The 24,879-nt window shown below is 36.7% G+C and overlaps 1 protein-coding gene across 4 annotated transcripts in view; it reads left to right on the plus strand.

Moving 5' to 3' along the window:
• Positions 1 to 24,879, plus strand: part of BRDT (bromodomain testis associated) — an 80,531-nt gene that overhangs the window by 53,631 nt on the left and 2,021 nt on the right. For all 4 annotated transcript variants that reach the window (XM_042997862.1, XM_042997863.1, XM_042997864.1 and 1 more), the window contains 3 exons: positions 1,382 to 1,482; positions 20,597 to 20,802; positions 21,445 to 21,619. In XM_042997862.1, the coding sequence (XP_042853796.1) occupies positions 1,382 to 1,482; positions 20,597 to 20,802; positions 21,445 to 21,619 (482 nt within the window). The remainder of the gene's footprint in view (positions 1 to 1,381; positions 1,483 to 20,596; positions 20,803 to 21,444; positions 21,620 to 24,879) is intronic.

The following is a 24,879-nucleotide window of genomic DNA, read 5'->3' on the forward strand; positions in this document are numbered from 1 at the left end:
ATGTTTTCCAGAGTGGCTGCACCAGCTTGCATTCCCAGCTCCTCTTTCATTCTTAATAACAGCACTGCCACCACCTATTTCAGCAAACTGAGTCATTTAGCATTTAATTCTCTTGACATGCATACTCTTTCTACATCTTAAATAATATGTGGCCTCAAGCACAGAAGGGATGTAGTTATGTACTTAAAGCTATACTCCCTGTTTTTCCCTTCCTTGTTGAACTGAGAAAACATAGGTATGTTAGGCCATGTAGGGACATACAAATTTAAACTTTGTTCTTTCATTCATGCCTCTAGTTTAACAGTTTTTTCTCACCCTTCCATGATCACTCCCATCTCTTAACATTCCTCTCTTTTTCAAGCCTCAACCTCAAAATAGGATTTGGCCAGAGAATCAGTCAAGGGATTGACAGATGGTAGAAGGTTAAATGTAAGTTCCTACATTATAGTATGTAAGTGGCCAGGATTTTGTGACCTTGGAATCAGTTAACAGAGATAGTAACTTAGTTGTCATTTGTCTCTTCTGACCTTTTGCTACTTGTTAGGGCCCATAGTAAAGAACTAGGGAGAAGTGAAAGAGAAATGACTCAACTAAGTTTCTGCATTAGGATATTCATGGTTGCATATGCCAAAAAACTCAGTTCGAGATGACATGAATGATGTAAGTAATTTTGTTAGTTATATACAACCACTGGTCCAAAGGTAGGTCAGTCTAGGCATGGTTTGACCAAAGCTTAAGGTATTTTTCTGTAGTTATCTTTACTGGTGATAAGTGAAACATTTGTATGCAAGTTTAACAGCTAATACAATTGCATAGTTTGTTCTTTTTACCTCAGAGTCAAGCCAACCTCTTGCATTTCGTACATGTTATCTTCTCACTAGCTAGTCTAGGTATTTAGTGTCTTAGTTCTTCCATTCTTTGTGTTTTCTTTGTTTTCAATTTGACCACCAAGAAGTATCTTTCCCTAGGATCCCTGCATTGGTGTAGGCCTGCTCTTTACTAAATGACTCACTTGTGTTGGGGTAGGATTACCATGATTGATTTGGCCTAATGAAAACCCATCTTTGGAGCAGAGGTCATTCTGCACACTGGGGGACTGCTATACCATGGGGACAGAAAAAACAGATTTTGGTGGGTGGCCACTGTGTCAGCTATCCTTTATGAAGACAAAACAAGAGGACATAAGTTCCAAGCAAAAAAATGTTTATTTTTCAGTAGAACAATTCCTCAACTAAGAATATTCCAAAGTTAAACAGCATAAACAAATTAATCCTTTTGTTTTCGTAGTTTCTGACCTGGGTTGGGGGGGAGAAGAAGTCAAATTATGGACAAACAAGATGAAATATCTTGATTATACTATTCTAAAAATGTGTGCATCTAGGTGATTGTGAACAACATTTGAATGGCCTAACTATGATGCATCAGTCTGGTGATAATGACACAACGGTGTTAGAATCTGAAGGTCCAGTACCTGTGCAGAAGGTAAGAGTGATGTTACTTTTTTTCCTAACAAATTTGAAGGGATTTAAAATTGAATATAGAAGTGGCACAAGAGGTGTTTTAAGCCTTAACTTGAATGAGATTTTGGATCTCTAAGCCTATTTAATAAAAAAAATTTTTACCTATCTAATAAAATTTAAAAAATTTACTTGTGAGCAGCACCGCCCCCCATCCTCTATCATCAGTTCCCATGCTTGTGTTTAAGTTTTATAATGCTGCATTTGCCAGCTATCCAGATTTTAAAGCATGTCATAAAGCTGTCTTTTAGAATTTGTGGTGGGGGATTTCCTAATGGAGTCTTTTTGTGTACTTAATCTCAAACCACACATTGATCATCCTTTCGACAAATATTATAGATGTTTGGGATACATTAAATAGCTCAGCTACTATTCTAGGCATTTGAGTCATTCTCAGAAACTTACTGTAAAGGAGGTGTTTATATACCTTGTCTTTTCCTTCTTTCCCTCCCTCCCTCCTTCCCTCCCTCCCTTTCTTTCCTTTATTTTTCCTTGCAAATACATCAGAGGACAAGTCTTATTATTTCTTTGTTTCAGCACACTTAGGAATATGATTTTACCATAAGGAACACACTGATTTGGTCCTTGTGTTTTCTTAGTATCTTTAATTCTCTTTGATAATGTGCTAATAATTACTATCATCAAAGATTATGTTTAATTTGGGTGTCTTGTTATTGATAAGAACCATTTAAAAAAAGTGTCTTTTCTGATAATCCAACATTAATTTTTTTATTTTACTGGTTTTTTATTTAATTTTTCAATTTTTTTAACGTTTATTTATTTTTGAGAGAGAGTAAGCAGGGGAAGGGCAGAGAGGGAGACACAGAATCCAAAGCAGGCTCCACGCTCTGAGCTGTCAGTGCAGAGCCTGACATGGGGCTCGAACTCATGAGCCATGAGATCATGACCTGAGCGAAAGTCAGATGCTTTACCAACTGAGCCACCCAGGTGCCCCCTGTTTTTTGTTTTAATAACAGAAGTGTCACCTATCCCCTTTACGATGGAAAGAATAGTGCTGCAGAGTTTATTTACTTTAAAAATTTTATTTTCGAGAGCGAGAGCAGGAGAGGGGCAGAGAGAGAGGGACACAGAGGATCTGAAGCAGGCTCTGTGCTGAGAGTGCACAGAGCCCAATGTAGGGCGCAAACCCACAAACCATGAGATCATAACCTAAGCCAAAGGCAGACATTTAACTGATTGAGCCACCCAGGTGCCCCAGTGCTCCAAAATTTCTTAAATATTTGGCTTACTGTAATCTTTATGTTTCTAATTTAACAACCCTGTTTATAATTTTGATTGAGCCAAAATAAAGTTTAAAAACAATAAGAAAATTTCCAAAAGGGCAAAAATAAGCAGCAAAACATCTAGTATATGTCATACAGTTGAAGTTTGTGCCATAGGTGAAAGTGACATAAGACCACTCTGATTATTTCCAATGTCTAGCATGTAGCAGGAACTAAAATGTTGACATGAAAGCTAAAGGAAGAATGGGATTCTGGGGCTTGTTCTCCCACAACAGACTTTCCATTCTTGACATTTCCTACCATTGCTCCCTCACTGTCAGTAGTATTACCTCCTATTGAAAAGAGAGGCTATGGAATTTTGGTGCTAGAAGAGCTCTTTGAGAATTAGTCTATGTGAATAAACTGCAACCCAGATGGTTCAAGCATCCTGCCCAAATAAGAGCTGGGACTAAGACCAAAAGAATTTCAACAAACACTCAGACTCTTGTCTTTTTACTTGGAAGCCCTAGCTTTGCCGTTTTTCTCTTCTGCCTCAGGAAAAGATGTTTCGTTACCAAGACTAACTCATCTCTGTTCTTAATTCTCTTGCATTCAGCAGATTTATTATAGTGGAGGTCTCCTACCATCTCTGTAATCTCTATTATTTTTTTTCTTATTTGTGCCAGTATCATATTGTCTTGATGATTACAGCTTTGTAATACATCTTGAAGTCCAGGATTGTGATGCCTCCAGCTTTGGCTTTCTTTTTCAGGATTGCTTTGGCTATTTGGGGCCTTTTCTGGTTCCATACAAATTTTAGGATTGTTTGTTCCAGCTCTGTAAACAATGCTGGTGTTATTTTGATAGGGGCTGCATTGAATGTGTAGATTGCTTTGGGTAGTAGCATCATTTTAACAATATTTGTCCTTCCAATCCATGAGCATGGAATATTTTTCCTTTTTTGTGTGTCTTAATTTCTTTCATAAGCTTTCTATAGTTTTCAGTGTATAGACTTCTCACCTCTTTGGTTAGGTTTATTCCTAGATATTTTATGGTTTTTGGTGCAGTTGTAAATGAGATAGATTCCTTGACTTCTCTTTTTGTTGCTTCATTATTGCTGTATGGAAATGCAATTGATTTCTGTGCATTGATTTTATATCCTGCAACTTTCCTGAATTCATGGATCATTTCTAGCAGTTTTTTGGTGGAATCGTTTGGGTTTTCCATATAGAGTATCATGTCGTCTGCGAAGAGTGAAAGTTTGACTCCCTCCTTGCTGATTTGGATGCCTTTTATTCTTTTATTGCTTTATTCCTCTTTGCTATTTGGATGACTTTTATTGCTGAGGCTAGGACTTCGAATACTGTGTTGAATAACAATGGTGAGAGTGGACATGCCTGTCTTGTTCCTGACCTGGGGGAAAGCTCTCAGTTTTTCCCCATTAAGGATATTAGCGGTGGGTCTTTCATATATGGCTTTTATGATCTCAAGGTATGATCCTTCTATCCCTACTTTCTTGAGGGTTTTTATCAAGATAGGATGCTGTATTTTGCCAAATGCTTTCTCTGCATCTATTGAGGATCAATGTGGTTCTTGTCCTTTCCTTTATTGATATGATGTACCACATTGATTGTTTTGCAGATATTGAACCAGCCCTGCATCCCAGGTATAAATCCCACTTGGTCATGGTGAATAATTCTTTTAATGTATTGTTGGATCTGGTTGGCTAGTATCTTGTTGAGGATGTTTGCATCCATATTCATCAGGGAAATTGGTCTGTAGTTCTCCTTTATAGTGGGGTATTTGTCTGGTTTTGGAATCAGGGTGATGCTGGCTTTATAGAATGAGTTTTGAAGTTTTCCCTCCATTTCTATTTTTTGGAACAGCTTCAAAAGAACAGGTGTTAACTCTTCTTTAAATGTTCGGTAGAATTCCCCTGGAAAGCCGTCTGGCCCTGGACTCTTGTTTTTTGGGAGATTTTTGATTACTAATTTGGTTTCCTTACTGGTTATGGGTCTGTTCAAATTTTCTATTTCTTCCTGTTTCAGTTTTGGTAGTTTATATGTTTCTAGGAGTTTGTCCATTTCTTCCAGATTGCCCAATTTATTGGCGTATCCTTGCTCATGATTCTCTTATTATTTGTATTTCTGCAGTGTTGGTTGTGATCTCTCCTCTTTCATTCTTGATTTTATTTATTTGGGTCCTTTTTCTTTTTGATCAAACTGTCTAGGGGTTTATCAATTCTGTTAATTCTTGCAAAGAAACAGCTCCTGGTTTCATTGATCTGTTCTACTGATTTTTTGGTTTCAATACCATTGATTTCTGCTCTAATATTATTTCCTGTCTTCTGCTAGTTTGGGGTTTTATTTGCTGTTCTTTTTCCAGCTCTTTAAGGTGTAAGGTTAGGTTGTGTCTCTGAGGCCTTTCTTCCTTCTTTAGGAAGGCCTGGATTGTTATATACTTCCCTCTTATGACCACCTTTGCTGTGTCCCAGAGCTTTTGGACTGTGGTGTTATCATTGTCATTGGCTTCCATGTACTTTTCATTCCATTCATTATTTAGTAGGATCTTCTTTCATCTCCAAGTATTAGTGGTCTTTGCAAATTTTTTCTTGTGGTTGATTTTGAGTTTCATAGCGTTGTGATCTGAAAATATGCACGGTATGATCTTGATATTTTTGTATTTGTTGAGGGCTGATTTGTGTGCTAGTATTATCTATTCTGGATAACATTCCATGTGCACTGCAGAAGAATGAATATTCCACTGCATTAGGATGAAATGTTCTGAATATATCTGTTAAGTCTATCTGGTCCAGTGTGTCATTCAAGACATTGTTTCCTTGTTGATTTTCTGTGTAGATGATCTGTCCATTGCTGTAAATGGGGTGTTGAAGTCCCCTACTATTATGGTATTATTGTAAACAAGTTTCTTTATGTTGGTGATTAATTGATATATATATTGGGGTGCTTTCACATTTGGAGCATAGATGTTTATAATTGTTAGGTCTTCTTGGTGGATAGACCCCTTAATTATGATATAATGCCTTTCTTCATCTCTTGTTACAGTCTTTATTTTATTTAAAATCTAGTTTGTCTGATATAAGTATGGGTACTCCGGTGACCATTAGCATGATAGATGGTTCTCCATCCCCTTACTTTCAATCTGAAGGTGTCTTTAGGTCTAAAATGGGTCTCTTGTAAACAGCATATAGATGGATCTTGTTTTCTTAACCATTCTGTTACCCTTTGTGTTTTGATTGGAACATTTAGTCCATTGACATTTAAAGTGAGTATTGAAAAATATGAATTTATTGCCAATATGTTGCCTGTAGAGTTGGATTTCTGGTGGTATTCTCTGATCCTTTATAGTCTCTGCTGCTTTTGGTCATTTTTGTTCTGTTTCATCTTTTCTCCCCTCAGAGAGTCCCCTTTAAAATTTCTTGCAGGTCCAGTTTAGTGGTCATGAACTCCTTTACTTTTTGTTTGTCTGGGAAACTTTTTTATCTTTCCTATTTTGAATGACAGCCTTGCTGGATAAAGAATTCTTGGCTGCATATTTCTCCAATTCAGCACATTGAATATATCCTGCCACTCCTTTCTGGCCTGCCAAGTTTCTGTGGATAGGTCTGCTGCAAACCTTATCTGTCTTCCCTTTTGGTTAAGGACTGTTTTTCCCTTGCTGCTTTCATGATTCTCTCCTTTCCTGAGTATTTTGTGAATTTGACTATGATATGCCTTGTTGATGGTCACTTTTTGTTGAATCTAATGAGAGTTCTCTGTGCTTCCTGGATTTTCATGTCTGTGACTTTCTCCAGGTTAGTAAAGTTTTCTGCTATGATTTGCTCACATAAACCTTCTACCCCCTTTTGTTTCTCTTCATCTTCTGGGACACCTATGATTCAGATGTTACTCCTATTTAATGTGTCACTGAGTTCTCTAATTCTTATATTGTGTTCTTTTGCCTTAGTTTCCCTCTTTTTTTTCTACTTCAGTATTCTCCATATGTTTGTCCTCTATATCACTGATTCTCTGCTCTGCTTCATCCATCCTTGCCACCTGGCATCCATTCAAGATTGCATCTCAGTTATAGCATTTTAAATTTCATCCTGACTAGATGTTACTTTTTATCTCCACAGAAAGGGATTCTGTGTTTTCAACTCAGCTAGTATTATTATCATGATTCTAAATTCTGGTTCAGACATCTTTCTTGTATCTGTGTTAAGGCTCTGGCTGTCATTTCTTCCCGTTCTTTCTTTTGGGGTGAATTCCTTTGTCTTGTCATTTTGGAGGAAGAAATAGAATAAAATAAAAAATTAAAATTAAAAAATTAAAAACAACACAAAAAAATCAAATAAAGGATGCTAGATCCTAGGTGTGTTTTGGTCTGGTTGTTGAAAGACATTTGATAGAATTGAGAAAAAAGGGAAACAAAAAAAGAAAATGTTTGAAAATTTAAAAAAAATTAATAAATAGCATAAAATGAAATGATGAAAGTAAAAGAGAATAAAAATTTACAAAAAAGTAAAAAATATAGAAAAAAATTCGTTTTTATAAAAACAGAAAATAAAAATAATTTTTTTCTCTTTGTATTCATGAAAAAGAAAAGAAAAAAAATTGAATAGATGGACCAGTGAACAGAATGGAATACGATTGGAATTACATTCAGTTTTCCCTAGAAGTCAAACTTTGAAGCACTCTATAGTCTGTAAACTAAGCAGGCAGAGAGATTTGTGGTATTCTTCTAGGCTGTGGTTGGCACAGTGGGACAGGGCTTGTGTAGCAGGTCCATTCTCCACTAAATGGTGCTGCTTAGTTTACTGGGGTGGATTGTTTTGGTGCATGTATTTTTGTATATGCATGCTTGGGAGAGGTGAAAATGGCATCACCCAGCTACCTTGTCTCTGGTATCAGAATTCTGTGTTCTCCTGACTGGCAGTCAAGCACCTCTCCTTTTTCTCCAGCTTCTATCCACTCCTTGCTTCTACACCATCTGCTACCAAGCCATCAGCCTGCCAGGCAGTACCTCCCTCCCAAGTTTTATCTCAGATAGGGCTGTGTTTCCAAACCCGTCACTTCTGAGAGCCCTGTGGCTTTGACCCACTCAGACACTCTGTGGGACTGTCTCTCTGAGCAATGGCCAGGTTCTGGCCTGCCCCCAGAAGTGGTCACTCAGCCACGCTGCTGCAAATGCCCAGAGCCTGCGGCTGGATGCCAGCCCACCCCCAAAAAAGTTTGTGCAATCGTGTAGTAGCAGTGTTTCAGGGATTATGGTAAATTGTAACACACATCTGGCGCCAAGCTTCACCACCCCCTAACATCCTTATTCCAACACTAGCAAATGTGGCTGTTTGCTGGAGTCTGTGGGCACCTTTGCCTCTGTGGAGGCTGCACAGCCTCTACCAAATGTCTTCTCAGCAGGGGAACCACCTCTCCCCATGTGGCCTGAGGACCCCTCAGACCTTGCTGTCTGCTCCTCAGGATTCATCCTTCCCACCGGCGCTCCACCAGGTATCGAGCTGCAGAATTTCAGACTCTGCACTCCCCTGTTCATAGAGTCTTAGGGGTATCCAAACCCTCTCCTTTCTCCTTTTTTCTTTCTCCCTTTCTTGTTAAGTCACTTATGGGTGTTTGCACTCTGTCTTCAGCTGCTTTTGGGGGAGGGGGTGCTTTTCCTATACTCTGCCCTCCTATCTCTGTCCTCTCTCTGCAAGCAAAAACAGCTCCCTACCCTCTGCAACTTCTCTCCCCAAGTTCACCTCTCTGTGCTGCATCTGCCGAGTTCTGTGGTTCAGGTTATGCAAATTGCTGTGTTAATCCTCAGATCAATTTTCTAGGTGTGAAAGATGTTTTGGTGTTGATGTAGCTGCATTTCAGGGGCCAGAGATGCAAAAAACTTCCATGCTGCTCCGCCATCTTGGGCCCCTCCCCCTGAAGATGACATGCTTTAAATCACTTAAGTAGCCAAAGGAATTCTGAAACTCATTTTTAGCTCATTCCATGGGTAAGAACAAAAATAGGGTTCATGGGCAATTTTGGAAGCACTTGTGAAGGATATCTAGGTGACTCCTGGTGATGTTTGACTCTCTTTAGTACTTCAGGATAGAAATTAAGGGCCTGTGAGTATATATAGTCATAAATTTTCTTATGCTTTATTTGGGACTCTTGACAAGTTCTCCTAGTATTTCATGGAAATCTGTGAAAAGAGTAAGTAAGCATACTTATTAAGGAGAAAATTATCAAAAAATAAATTTCAACAGAGGATGTTTAGGTATTGTATACTTTCCTACCATAGCTAGGCAGGTTAAATCTTTTGTTTTTATTGAGAAATAATTGACATACAACATGTTGGTTTTCTGATGTACAACATAATGATTCAGTATTTGTATATAATGATTAAATATTTGTATTTATTGTGAAATGATCATCACAGTAAGTCTAGTGCCACACATAGTTACAAATCGTTTTTCTTGTGATGCAAACTTCTAAGATCTATTCTCTTAAAACTTTCAAATATAATACAGTATTACTAAGTATGGTGACCATGCTATACACTACGTCTGCAGGATTTATTTTATAACCAGAAGTTTCTACCTTTTAACCCTCTTCACCCAATTTCCCCACTTGTCACTACCCTCCTCTGACAGCCACCAATTCATTTTATCAAGAGTTTGGTTTTGTTTGTTTTAATTCCACATACAAGTGAAATTAGACAGTATTTATCTTTCTCTATCTGCCTTATTTCACTTAGCACAATACTCTCAGAGTCAACCTATGTCATTACAAATGGCAAGATTTTCTTCTTTTTGTTGCCTGAATAATAGTCCCTTACTTGTAATGTTCCATTATTGTATGTGTACCACATTTTCTTAATCTACTCATCCATTAGTGGACACCTAGATTGCTTTCATGTCTTGGGTATTGTAATGAACACAGGCACAGTTTTTCTAGTCAATATATGGCCTTTTCATTTTGTAGATGGTTTCCTTTGTTTTATAAAAGCATGTGGCTATCCAGTTTTCCCAATGCTATTTACTGAAGGGGTGCCTGGGTGGCTCAGTTGATTGAGCATCTGACTCTTGATTTTGGCTCAGGTCATGATCTCATGGCTTATGGAATCAAGTCCGGTGTCAGGCTCTGTGATGACAGCATGGAGCCTGCTTGGGATTTTCTCTCTTTCTCTCTGCCCCTCCTGTGCTCATGCATACACATGCTCTCTTTCTCTCTCTCAAATAAATAAACATTTTTGTTTATTTTAAGTGCTTATTTTTGAGAGACAGCATGAACAGTGGAGGGGCAGAGAGGGACAAAGGATCTGAAGCAGGCTCTGCGCTGGCTGCAGAGAGCCTGATGTGTGGCTTGAACCCACAAACTGTGAGATCATGACCTGAGTCAAAGTCAGATGCTTATTAACCAACTGAGCCACCCACGTGCCCCTAAATAAAAAAATTTTTTTAATACCATTTATTGAAGAGATTGTTCTTTGCTCATTCTATACTCTTTACTCCTTTGTTGTACACTAATGGACCAAATTTGTATAATTTCATTTCTGGGCTCTGTTGACCTATGTGTCTGTTTTTACGTCAATACCATAGTGTTGTGATTACTATAGCTTTATAATGTAGTTTGAAATTCAGAAGCATGATACTAATTTTGTTCTTTTTCAAGATTGCTTTGGCTATTTGAAGTCTTTTGTGGTTCCATAAAAATTTAAAGATTGATTTCTGTGAAAAATGCCATTGAAATTTTGATAGGGATTTCACTGAATCTGTAGATTGCCTTGAGTAGTATGGACATTTTAACAATATTAATTCTTTCATTCCAGGAGCTTGGGATATTTTCTCATTTATTTATGTCTTCTTCAATTTCTTTCATCAGTTTATTTCACCATGGTTACAGTTTTCAGTGTATAGGCCTTTGACTTCCTTAGTTTATTCCTAGGTATTTTTTTTCTTTTTTGATATAATTGTAAATGGCATTGTATTCTTAGTGTCTCTGACAGTTTGTTATTAGTGTATAGAAACAGCATAAATTTTCATATAATTTTGTGTCTAGCAACTCTAATGAATTTGTTTAATAGTTCTAACAGGTTTTTGTTGTTGTTGAGTCTATAGGGTTTTCTATATATACTATCATGTAATCTGCAAGTACTGACAGTTTTACTTCGTCCTTTCTGATTTGACTGCCTTGTCTTTACCCTGCCAAATTGCTCTTGCTAGGACTTGTAATACCATGTTGAATAGAATTGCCAAGAGTGGGCATCTTTATTTTGTTCTTGATTTTAGAGGAAAAACATTCATCTTTTCACTGTTATATTAGCTGTGGGGCTTGTCAGATACAGCTTTTATTATGTTGAGGCATCTTACTTTGATGCCCACTTTATTGAGAGTTTTTACCATAAACAGGTGTTGAATTTTGTTACATGCCTTTTCTGCATTGAGGTAATCATATGATTTTTATTCTTCATTTAGTTAATCTAGTATATCATATTGATTTGTGGATGTTGAACTATCCTTGCACCCCTGGAATAAATCCTACTTGATTGTGATATATGATGCCTTTAATGTACTGTTGAATTGGGTTTGCTAATATTTTGTTGAGGACTTTTGTATGTATGTATGTTCATTAGGGATATTGGCCTATAATTTTCTTGTGTCCTTATCTGGTTTTGGTATCAGGGTAATGCTGGCCTCATAAAATGAGTTTGAAAGACTTTCCCTTCAGGGCACCTGTGTGACTCAGTCAGTTAAACATCTGACTTCAGCTCAGGACATGATTTCACAGTTAGTGAATTCGAGCCCCATATTGGTCTCTCTGTTGGTACTGAGCCTGCTTTGGATCCTCTGTCTCCTTCTCTCTGTCCCTCACCCCCCACACACACACACATACACAATAAATACACTTTAAAAAAAAAAAGACTTCCCCTTTAATTTTGGGGGGGAGCTTGAAAAGGATTAGTATTAATTCTTTAAATGTGAAGCCATCTGGTCTTAGATTTTGTTTGTTTGTTTGAAGGGTTTTGATTACTTAGTGTCCTCACTAGTAATTACTCTGTTCAGATTTTCTGTTTCATCATCATTTAGTCTTGGAGGATTATGTTTTTAGAAATTTATACATTTCTTCCAGGTTGTCCATGTCATTGACATATAATTGCTTATAGTAGACTCTTATCTTCCTTTGTATTGCTGTGGTATAAGTTGTATATCTCTTTCATTTATGATTCTGCTTATTTGAGTCTTCTTTCTCTTGGTGAGTCTAGTCAAAGGTTTGTCTATTTCCTTTATCTTTACAAAAAAAAAAATCAGCTTTTAGTTTCACTGATCTTTTCTAATGTCTTTTAGGACTCTTTCTTTTTTTTAAGTTTGTTTATTTTGAGAAAGAGTGAGTGTGAGTGGGAAAGGGGCAGAGAAATATGGAGAGAGAGAAACCCAAGCAGACTCCACACTCAGCACAGAGCCCAACGTGGGGCTTGAACCCACGAACCATGATATCATGACCTGAGCTGAAATCAAGAGTCGGATGCTTAATCCACCCAGCCACCCAGGTGCCCCTAAAAATCTATTTCTACTCTGGTCTTTGTTTCTTCCTTCTGTAAGCCTTGGGCTTTGTTCTTTTTCTGGTTCCTTGAGGTATATACAGTTAGGTTTTGTGAGATCTTTCTTGTTTTTTGTGTGTGCATTTATCACTGTGAACTTTCCTCCTGAACTGCTTTTTCTGCATCCTATACATTTTGGTATATTTCCATTTTCATTTGTCTCAAGATATTTTTTACTTTTTGATTTCTTGTTTGAGCCATTGGTTGTTCAGTAGTAGAATGTTGTTTAATCTCCATATTTGTGAATTTTCCAGTTTTATTCTTGTTATTGATTCCTGGTTTCATAATGTTGTGGTTAAGAATGATGCTCGATAAATTTCAATCTTTTTAAATTTATGCAGACTTGTTTTGTGGCATAGCACATGATCTATACTAGATGATGTGGCACGTTAACTCTTAGAAGGGCCATCTAGACTTGAATTGTCCAATGTCTGATATGGTAGCCACTATCCACATATGGTTATTAAAACCTGGAAGTGTGGCTACTGCAACTGAAGAACTAAGTTTTAATCCTTATTTAATTAAATTTCAAAATTGGTACTCTGTTCACTTTTTGGAACATTTAAGTATGTTTGGAACAGCTTGATTGTGCATATCTACTTTTTCAGCTGTATGTTTCATGAAATGCAGTTGCAAATCAATTGTTTCCAATCAGTTTAGCATTTGAATTGAGATATGCTATAAATATATAATAAACACCAATTTGGACTTACAAAAAATATAAAATTATCTTCAAACTTTTACACTGAGTGTATGTTGAAATAATAATGCTTTGAGTATATTTGGATAAATAGTAAAATTTTACACTTTTTAAACTTGTTAATGTATTAGAATATTTTTAAAAATTTTAATTCCAGTGTAGTTAACATAGTGTTATATTACTTTCAGGTGTGCAAAAAGTGATTTCAACAATTCCATACATTACTCATTGCTCATAATGATAAGTGTACTCTTAATCCCTCTCACTTCTTTCACCTATCCTCCCACCCACCTCTCCTCTAGTAACCATCAATTTGTATTCTACAATTAAGAGTCTGTTTTTTGGTTTGTCTTTTTTGTTTTGTTTCCTAAATTCCACATGAGTGAAATAATATGCTATTTGTCTTTCTCTGAATAGCTAATTTCACTTAGCTAGATGCTAAGTGATCCATCCATGTTGTTGCAACTGGTAAGATTTCGTTTCTTTTTGTGGCTGAGTAATATTCCATTGTGTATATATACTACCTCTTTATCCACTCATCTATCAATGGACATTTGGGTTGCTTCCATAACTTGGCTATTGTAAATAATGCTACAATAAAAATAGGGGTGTATATATCTTTTGGAATCAGTGTTTCATATTCTTTGGATAAATACCCAGTAATGGAATAGGGTAATTCTATTTTTTATTTTTTGAGGACTCCTCATACTGTTTTCCACAGTGGCTGCACCAGTTTGCATGTCTACCAACAACAGTGCACAAGGGTCTGTTTTTTTCCACATCCTTGCCAACACTTGTTTCTTGTGTGTTTGATTATAGCCATTCTGACAGGTGTGAGGTGATCTCATTGTGGTTTTGATTTGCATTTCCCTAATGAGTAATGTTGAGCATCTGTTCATGCATCTTTTGGCCATCTGTCTGTCTTTGGAGAAATGGCCTTTTCATGTCTTCTGCCCATTTTTAAATTGTATTATTTGTGGGTTTTGGTGTTAAGTTCTTTATATATTTTAGATACTGTTTATCCAATATGACATTTGCAAATATCTTCTTCCGTTCAGTAGGTTGTGTTTTAGTTCTTTTTATTGTTTCTTTTGCTGTGCAGAAGCTTTTTATTTTGATGTAGTCCCAATAGTTTATTTTTGCTTTTGTTTCCCTTGCCTCAGGAGACATATCTAGAAAAATGTTGCTATGGCTGATGTTAGAGAAATCACTGCCTCTCCTCTCTTCAAGGATTTTTATGGTTTCAAGACTCACGTCTAAATCTTTAATCCATTTTGAGTTTATCTTTGTGTATAGTCTAAGAAAGTAGTTCACTTTTCCTAACACCGTTTGTTGAAGAGAATGTCTTTTTTCCCAGCGTATATTCTTGCCTCCTTTTTCAAAGATTTGTTTTTGTCAAAGATTAATCATGGGTTTATTTCTGGGCTCTGTATTCTGTTCCATTGATCAATGTGTCTATTTTTGTGCCAGTACCATTCTGTTTTGGTTACTGTAGCTTTGTAGTATATCTTAAAATCTGGGATTGTGATACCTCCAGTTTCATTCTTGTCCAATATTGCTTTGGGAATTTGGGGTCTTTTGTGGTTCTGTACAAATTTTAAGATTATTTCTTCTCGCTCTGTGAAAAATGCTATAGATATTTTGATAGGGATTGCATTAAATCAGTAGATTGCTTTGGGTAGTATGGACATTTTAACAATATTTGTTCTTCCAACCCATGAATATGAAATACCTTTACATTTGTTTGTGTCATCTTCAGTTTATACTTCTTAGAGTACAGGTCTTTCACCTCCTTGGTTAAGTTTATTCTTATGTGTCCTACTGTTTTTTGTGCAATTGTAAATGGGATTGTTTTCTTAATTTCTCTTTCTGCTACTACATTATTAGCATATAGAAATGCAATGGATTGGGGCGCCTGGGTGGCTTGGTCGGTTGAGTGTCCGACTTCGGCTCAGGTCATGATCTCACGGTTCGTGAGTTCGAGCCCCGCATCGGGCTCTGGGCTGACAGCTCAGAGCCTGGAGCCTGTTTCAGATTCTGTGTCTCCCTCTCTCTCTGCCCCTCCCCCGTTCATGCTCTGTCTCTCTCTGTCTCAAAAATAAATAAAACGTTAAAAAAAAATTTTTTTTTTAAAAATGCAATGGATTTATGTAAGTTTATTTATTTTTTTTTTTGTAACCCTGTGACCTCACTGAATTCATTTATCAGTTCTAGTAGTTTTTTTAGTGGAATGTTTGGGTTTTCTATATATAGTATCATGTAATCTACAAACAGCTAAAGTTTTACTTCTTCCTTACCAATTGGGATGCCTTGTATTTCTTTCTTTTGTGTGATTGCTGTAACTAGGACTTCCCACACTATGTTGAATAAAAGTGGTGAGAGCAGACATCCTTACCTTATTCCTGATCTTAGGGGAAAAGTTTCTATTTCATTTATATCTACTCTAATCTTCATCATTTCCTTCCTTCTGATGATTTTAGGCTTTAAGGCTTTTTCTAGCTCCTGTAGGTGTCAGTTTAGGTTGCTTATTTCAGATGTTTCTTTCATCTTGAAGTAGGCCTGTATTGCTAAAAACTTGCCTCTTAGAAGAGCTTTTGCAGGTGGGGGGGATAGGGTAAGGGGCACTAAGGAAGACACTTGTTGGGATGAGCACTGGGTGTTATACTCGGGAGAATCACTGGAATCTACTCCTGAAATCATTATAGCACTGTATGCTAACTAGTATGTATATTAAAAAAAATTTTTACATGTAACAAAAAAATAATTTGTAGAATAAAAAAAAAGAACAGCTTCTCCTGCATCCCAAACATGTTGGACCATTATGTTTTCATTTTCTTTTGTCTCAATGTATTTTTTGATTTCCTCTTTGATTTCTTGGTTGACACATTTGTTGTTTAGTAGCATGATATTTAACTTTCGTGTATTTGTGTTGTTTCAGATTTTTTTTCTTGTGGTTGATGGCTAGTTTCATAGTGTTATAGTCAGAAAAAGATGTATAGTATGACTTCTTTTTGAATTTCTTGAGACTTGTTTTGTGGCCTAACATGAAATCTATACTGGAGAGTGTTGTGTTTCCACTTGAAAAGAATGTGTATTCTACTGTTTAATGATGGAATGTTCTGAATATACCTATTAGATCCATCTGGTGCTATGTGTCATTCAAAGCCACTGTTTTCTTGTTGATTTTTTGTTTGGGTGATCTATCCATTGGTGTAAGTGGGGTGTTCAAGTCCCCTACTATATTGTAATACTATTGATTATTTCCTTTATGTTATTAGCTGTTTTATGTATTTGGATACTCCCACGTTGGCTGCATAAATATTTACAGTTGTTCTATCTTGTTGGATTTTTCCCTGTATGATTATATAGTGTCCTTCTCTGTCTCTTGTTACAGTCTTTGTTTTAAAATCTGTTTTGTCTAATACAAGTATTGCTCCCCTGGCTCTCCTTTTACTTCCATTTGCATGAGAACTGCTTTTCTGTTTCTACACCTAATGCAAGGTTCAATCCCACAACGCTGGGGAACCCTCCTGAGCTGAAATCAAGAGTCAGACACTCAACTGATTTAGCCACCCAAGCACCCCTGCATGTATCTTTAGTACGAAATGAGTCTCTTGGAGATCGCATATAGATGGGTCTTGCTTTTTTGCATCCACTCCAAAACCCTATGTCTTTTGATTGAAGCATTTGGTCCTTTTATATTCAAAGTAATTATTGATAGGAATGGATTTATTGCTATTTTATTGCTTGTTTTATGTTTGCTTTGTAGTTCTTCCCTGTTCCTGTCTTCTCTTGCTCCCTTCTCTCAAGGTTTGCCAGCTTTCTTTAGTGACAGACTTTGGATTCTCTTCTATTTATTTTTTTGCTTATCTATTACTGGTTTTTGATTTTTGGTTACTATTACGTTTATATATAACATCTTCTATATATAGCTGTCTATATTAAAATGATGGTCCTTTAAGTTTGGACCCATTCTTCACTCCTGTCCTCCCCACCTATGTTTCAGGTATGTGGTATTATACCTTGCATCCTTTTATTTTGTGACTCCCTTGACTGATTTTTATAGCTATACTTAATTTTACTACTTCTGTGTTTCCTACTTTTCTTATTCCTACTTAGGATGTTTCTTTCCACTCAGAGAATCCTCTTTTAATATTTCTTGTAGGGCTGGTTTTGTGGTGCTGAATTCCTTTAACTTTTGTTTGGGAAACTCTATCTCCTTATATTCTAAATGATAGCCTTGCAGGATAGAGTAATCTCTCTCTCTTTTAAGTATTTATTTATTTTGGGGGAGAGAGAGTGAAAGAAAGACAGCATGTGGGGAGGGGCCGAGAGAGGGAGACAGAATCACAAGCAGGCTCCGCACTGTCAGCGCAGAGCCCGACACAGGCCCTGACCTCATGAACCATGAGATCATCACCTCAACCAAAATCAAGAATCTGATGCTCAATGAGTCACCCCGACACCCCTAGATAGAGTATTCTTGATTGCAGATTGTTTTTTTCTTTCAGCACTTTGAATATATCATGTCTTCTCCCTTCTTGCTTACAAAGTTTCTGCTGAAGAATCAGCTGATAGCCTTGTGGGGTTTTCCCTTGTATGTAACTTTTTTTTTCTCCTGCTGCTTTTAAAACTATAGTTTGCCATTTTAATTTCTACATGTCTTGGAGTAGACCTCCTTGGATTGATTTTTGTTGGGAGCTTTCTGTGCCTCCTGGATCTGGATTTCTGGTTTCTTCCTCAGATTTTGGAAGTTTTCAGTTATTATTTCTTCAAATTTTCTGCCCCCCTTTTGTCCCTTCTTTTTCTGGGATCCCTATAATGTGAACGTTATTACCTACGATGGTGTTGCTGATTTTCCTAAGTGTCATTTCATTATTTATTTATTTATATTTTTGTCTCCTTTTCAGCTTCATTGTTTTCCATTACTCTTTCCTCCAGGTCACTAATCTCTTCTTGTGCTTCCTCTAGTCTACTATTTCTTCCACCTATTTTATTTTTAATTTCAGTTTCTGAGTTTCTCATCTCTGATTGGTTCTTTTTTATGTTTTCTATCTCTTTTTTAATGGTCTCACCGAAGTCTCTTCCACTCTTGTCTGAAGTCCAGTGAGTATAATTATGACCAATACTTTAACTTCTCCATCAGGCATATTACCTATCTGTTTCACTTAGGTATCTTGCTGTGTATTTTTCCTGTTCTTTCATTTGGGACACATTCTTCTGTCTCCTCGTTTTGTCTAACTCTGTATGTCTGTGTCTGTGTGTTATGAAAGTCAGCTACACCTCTTACACTTGAAAGTAATGGCCTTTTGAAAAAGAGGTTCTATAGAGCCCTGCAACGCAGTTGCTCCCTGTTCACCAGAACCTGGAGTTTCAGAGGTGTCTCTTATGTGTGTTGTATGTGCCTTACTGTTGCCTTCAGCCCAGTCATCTGCAATGGCTCTCTTTGCCTGTTGTAGGTAGGATTTAGTCCCAATGCTCTTAATGAGCCAGTCTTTGGTTGCCTTGGGTTTGAGTTGACTCAGACCCAGCATTTGCCAGAGACACAGTAGCATAGGTGTTTTGCCCTGACAAGCTTTCTTTCTTTTTTTTTTTAATGTTTATTTTGAGAGAGGGAGAGGGTGGGGGAGGGTCAGAGAGAGAGAGAGAGGAAGACAGAATCTCAAGCAGGCTCTGTACTGTTAGCACAAGCCCAATGCAGGGCTCAATCTCATGAACAGTGAGTCAGTCGCTTAACCGACTGAGCCACCAAGGATCCCCGACCATGACAAGCTTTCATTAGTGGCTGGGTACTGCAGCCAGACTAGATGTCTGCCCCCACCCTATTGCTGGTGCTGCATTTGAACTGGTGTGTGTGGTTATCTTTTTCTCTTCCCATGGTAGGGGTCACTTTGGAGTGGTGCTGGCCCCTTTCAGGGCTGCTTGCACACTGCCAGGCTTGTGGCATCACTTTGGATGGTCTCAGTGCTCAGGGAATATTTAAGGACTTGGACTCTGCTTTCCTGGTTTCTGAGTTCAGAGCCCTCTTATTTTTAATGTTTCAAATGTTAAAGTCCTGCTGATTGTAAGAACTTGCAAAATTTTGCCTCTATGGCTTTCAAAGCCAAATATTATGGAGCTTCATCTTCCTGGTGCCTAGGGTGTCCGTTTCTCTCTTCTCCCTGTGCTCAGCATCCTCCCTCCCACAGACAGTCCCACAGAGAGTCTGTTGGGTCTGTTTAGCTCCCCACCACCTCTAGCCCTTCCCACCCTCTTTGACATGGCCTCTTCTCTGTATTTAGCTGTGTAGAGGCTGCTCTGCCAGTCTTTGGTGATTTTCTGGGTTATTTACATTTATATGCTTGTTACCTAGTTGTATCCATGGAACAAGGTAAGCTTAAGATCCTCCTCCTCCACCTTCTTCCAGATATAATCCCTGTGCTGGAAAATTTTAAACTATATGTATTTCTATTGGATTGCACTGATCTAGATCATGACACATCTCCCTTAAGAACAGCAGTCACAATCAGTTAATTATTAAGAAAGGAAAGACAAAGGCATGTCAGAGGGTTCCCAACAAATATGGCATTATCTTTCTTTGCCTCTTATTAATAATTTGTATATTTGGTTTATTTTCCCTATAGGACCAAAAATATCTTTATTTACAGTGACTAGTTTACTTATTTTTATATTCCTTGCAGATTCTCGTACTCTTAATATACAGTTGACCCTTGGGGCACCTGGGTGGCTCAGTCGGTTAAGCATCCAACATCAGCTCAGGTCATGATCTCGCAGTTCGTGAGTTCGAGCTCTGTGTCAGGCTCTGTGCTAACAGCTCAGAGCCTGGAGTCTGCTTCTGATTCTGTCTGTCTCTCTCTCTCTGCCCCTCCCCCACTCACATTCCGTCTCTGTCTCTCAAAAATGAATAAATGTTAAAAAATATATTTTTTTAAATATACAGTTGACCCTTGAACAACAGAGGTTTTGAACTGTGTGGGTCCCCTTATAGTTTTTGATACAGTTTGATACAGTTTGATATGGTTTTGATACAGTTTGTACAGGTTTTTGATACAGTATAGTATTGTAAATATATTTTTATCTTCATTGTGATTTTCTCAATAACATTTTCTCTTCTAGCTTACTTTATGGTCAGAATATAGTATGTAATACATATAACATAGAAAATATGTGTTAACTGACTGCTTATGTCACTGGTTAAGGCCTCTAGTCAACAGTAGGCAATTAGTAGTTTTTTGGGGGAGTCAGAAGTTATACATGGACTTTTGACTATGCAGGCATCGGCACCCCTAATCCCCATGTTGTTCAAGGGTCAACTGTATATGTTTTACATTAAATTGAAATAATTGGTAAGTATGCTATTTTAATTTGGTCTTAGATGATTGAGTTTATCTGTTAATCATATTTTCATATTTTTTCTGACATCAGTTACTTTTAACTTAAGTTTAATAAAATTACAGGAAGTTCTTTAGAATCTTACTGTGATCTATTACTATATCAAAAATTATTGTTTTCCTTCCAAAATGTTGACATCTGTAGACACAGACTGAATCAACTATTTGTTTTAGGATATAAAGATCAAGAATGCAGACTCTTGGAAAAGTTTAGGCAAATCAGTCAAAACATCAGGTATACTAAAGTCCTCAGATGAGCTCTTCAACCAATTTAGAAAAGCAGCAATAGAAAAAGAAGTAAAAGCTCGAACACAGGAACTAATTCGGAAACATGTGGAACAAAATACAAAGGAACCAAAAGTATTGCAAGAAAATCAGAGGTCTGTAATTTACTGGATTATAACTTGGGAGATATGGACTTTTTTTTTCCATTTATCAGTTCCTTTTTATTTATTCAAGTATTCATTCATATCTGCATGCATTGACTATGTGTAGCAATCTCCATTCCCTATGATGGACATATAATTTTAAATATATTAAATTTCTTTTTTGTCAAGTGACCATGATTAAGCTATTTAGTAGAATACAGAGCAAATTATAACTGCAAAAATCAAATTTTTATTGATTTTTTTAATTAACAAGTAGTATCTACTTTGAAGAGGATAGAACTTATCAAGTGATTAAACTATCAAAGATACTAATGTAACTAAATTAGAAAGACGTTGTTTTCCAGAAATGTCTTAATGTTTCCATTCTATGTGTAAGAACGTAATACAGTTCTATATAACCTTGGTCACAGTTTCTATGTAAACTTCTCTTTGTTAATATAGATTGTCTTTGTAAAATTTGACATCAAAAGTTAAGCTTAAAAATGGCATTATAACAAAAACCGACATCACAACATGACAAGGGGAATCTAAAACATTGCTTTATATTTATACTTTAATGACATATCTTTGTAATGTAATAAAAACTTTTAAGGAACTTTTGAAACCCACTTTGAGCTATACTGTTTCTTTAAGGGACCTTGGCTGCATTCAACAATCTTTTTCAAATAAAATGCAAAACCAGTGCCTTGGAAAAGAGCAGGAAGAACATCAGCAGTCTTTGGAAACTCAAGATAAATACAAACTCTTGCTTCTCAAAGACCGTAATTTAGCAAGGGAGAAAGAACAAGAGCGGAGGAGGAGAGAAGCAGTAAGTAAATTTTAGTTCATTACATCTAAGGAAAGATTTAACAGAGTACTGTCTTTTACATGTTCAAAGATATATTCAGGGTGATTTTCCGTGACAGTGGAGTTACATCTTTAGTGAGGATCAAGTTTTAAATTCAGAGCCTAAAATAAAAATTTTATACTAAAAGATCTAGAATATAATCATAGAGTATTGTCTTAGAGCTACTAGACTATGTGGTTCAAATACTAGTTCTCCCATTTTCTAGACTTTTGGGCTTGGCAATTTATTTAACCTCTCTGTACCTCAGTCTACTTGTCGGTAATAAATAATACCTATTCTAAAGATGGAATGAATTTACATGTAGTAAACACATAGGAAAGTGCCTGGCACATAAAGTGGTTCATTACTTACAGTTATTACTCTTGAAAAAATCAATAAACTATCTATAAATTGTGGCCCAGAGTTATGCCATCTGCATAACTGCCCCAGGTCAGTGTTTCTTAGTTCAACACTAGAGGAAGAAGTTGACTTCTATTATATGTCAACTATATCTTAATAAGATTGGAAAGAAAAAAAACCTGACTTGCTTAGGAGTCTTAATATACAGAAAATGATGTTTTAAAAACTAGGATTTCTTCTTTCATCCATGGATTATTTTTTCATTTTTATTTTGTTTTGTTTTTTATTTTGAGAGGGGGCAGAGAGAGAGGGGGAGAGAGAAAGAATCCCAAGCAGGCACCATACTGCTGGCTCAGCACAGAGCCTGATGTGGGGCTCAGTCTGCAAACCATGAGATCATGACCTGTGTTGAAATCAAGAGTCGGATGCTTAACCCACAGAGCCACCCAGGTGCCCCTCAGCCATGGATTATTTATTTAGAAGTATATTAGTTTCCAAATATTTGGGAATTATCTGGCTAGTAATTTGTTATTAATTTCTAATTAAATTCCAGTGTAATCAGAGAATATATAATGTATTGGATTCATTGAGACTTTTTTTTTTTTTTTAATTTTTATTTTGAGAGAGGGAGCATGAGTGGGGGAGGGGCAGAGGGAGATAGTAAAAATCCCAAGCAGGCTCCGCTGTCAGCTCAGTGCAGAGTCCAACTTAGGGCTCAATCTCATAACCGATGCTTAACTGACTGCACCACTCAGGCGCCCCCATTGAGACTTTTTTAATGGTCCACATTATGGTCTACCTTGGTAAATATTCTGTGTGCACATGAGCAGAATGTATGTTCTGGTGCTGTTGGGTAGCCAAGTTGGTTGAGCATGTTGTTCAAGACTCCTGTATTCTTGCTGATTTTCTGCCTGCTCATTTTACCAAATGTCCAGAGGGGGCATTGGCATCTATGATCGTATGATTTGCAGATTTGTCTTTTTATCTTTGTAATTCTATTTTATTTCACGTATTTTGAAGCTGCATTGTTAGGGACCTAACATTTAGGATTTTTATGGCCTCTTGATTAATTGACCCCCTTTTCATTACAAAATGATGTACTTGATTCCTGATATTATTTACTCTGAAATATAACCACTTCAACTTTTGTATTACTAGTGTTGGCATGATTTAAAAAATGTTTTCATCCTTTTATTTTTAACCTACCTGTGTTTTTATATTTAAAGTGAGTTTCATCTAGGCAACATGTATTGAGATCTTTTTTTTTTAATCCAATCTCTGCCTTTTATAGGAGTGTGTAGATCAACTGCGTTCAATATGATTATTGATATGGTTAAGTTTGAGTGCAACATCTTGTTCTTTTCTGTTTGTCCATTCTTTTTATCTCCTTTTTTTCCTGAATTATTTTAATCAAGCATTTTTATGATCCCATTTTATTTCCTTCATTGACTTATCACTAACACTTTGTTATTTAATGGTTGCTTTAGGATTTTAGTACATACATTAACTTAGCACAGTGTTCCTGTGAGTTATGCTATACCACTTCACATTTGATAGAATAGCTTTACAACAGTGTACTTCCATTTCTACCTTCCCTGCTTTTATGCTAATATTTAAGCCATAAAATAATCTTTTTAAAAGTTTTAAATAAGTTAAAATTTTATGTTTACCTGTGTAGTTACCATTTCCAGTGCTCTTCATTCATTTAGCTCCAGATTTCCAAATGATACAATTTTCCTTCTTCCTAAAGGACTTTTAACATTTCTTGTAGCGTAGGTCAGTTAGTAATGAATTCTTTCAGCTTCTGTGTATCTGAAAATATCTTTATTTGGCCTTTTTATATCAGTAATAGACTTTATATTTTAGAGCATTTTAGATTCACAGCAAAGTTGAGCCTAAAATACAATGAGTTTCCACATACTCCTCCCCTCCTCCCATCAACACAAAACTTTCCACACCATCAGCACCCCACAGTCCATGAACCAACATTGACACATCACTGTCAACCTTGGTTTATCAAGCAAAATCCATAGTTTACTTCAACATTCACTCTTAGTGTTGTACTTCTTATGGGTTTGACAAATGTATGATGACATAGATCAACAATTACAGTACCATCAGAGTAATTTCCCTTTCTGGGGTGCCTGGGTGGCTTAGTCAGTTAAGCATCTGACTTTTGATCTCAGCTCAGGTCTTGATCTCAGGGTTGTGAGTTCGAGCCCTGCATTGGGCTCCACGCTGGGGGTGTAGCCTACTAAAAAAATAAGAGTAATTTCCCTTTCTTAAAAGTCACCTGGGGGTGCTTGGGTAGCTCAGTCGGTTGAGTGTCTGACTTTGGCACAGATCATGATCTCACAGTTCGTGAGTTCAAACCCCACATAGGGCTTGCTGCTGTCAGCATGGAGCCTACACTGGATCCTCTGTCCCCTTCTCTCTCTGCCCCTACCCTACTTGTGCTCTCTCAAAAATAAAACATTTTTTTAAGTCTGTTTTTCTTAAAAAAAAAATTGCTTGTGTGTGTTCTACTCATGCCTTCCAACCACTGATCTATCTCCATAGTTTTGCCTTTTCCAGAATGTCATATAGTTGGAATCATATAATATGTAGCTGCTTCAGATTGGTTTCTTTCATTTTAGTAATATGAATTTAAGGTTCCTCTATGTCTTTTTGTAGCTTAATAGCTTTTTTTTTTTTTTTTTTTTTTTTGGCTGACTAAATACTTCCATTATATGGATGTACCACAGTTTATCCATTCATCTATTGACAGACATATTGGTTGTTTCCAGCTTACAGCATTTACAGTAAACCACTATAAATATTTGTGTGGTTTTTGTGTGGATGTGTTTTAAACTGGCCTTTATTTTTTAAAATATGTTTTTGCT

This window comes from Panthera tigris, chromosome C1 (assembly GCF_018350195.1).
Source record: "Panthera tigris isolate Pti1 chromosome C1, P.tigris_Pti1_mat1.1, whole genome shotgun sequence".
NCBI classification, from domain to species: Eukaryota; Metazoa; Chordata; class Mammalia; order Carnivora; family Felidae; genus Panthera; species Panthera tigris.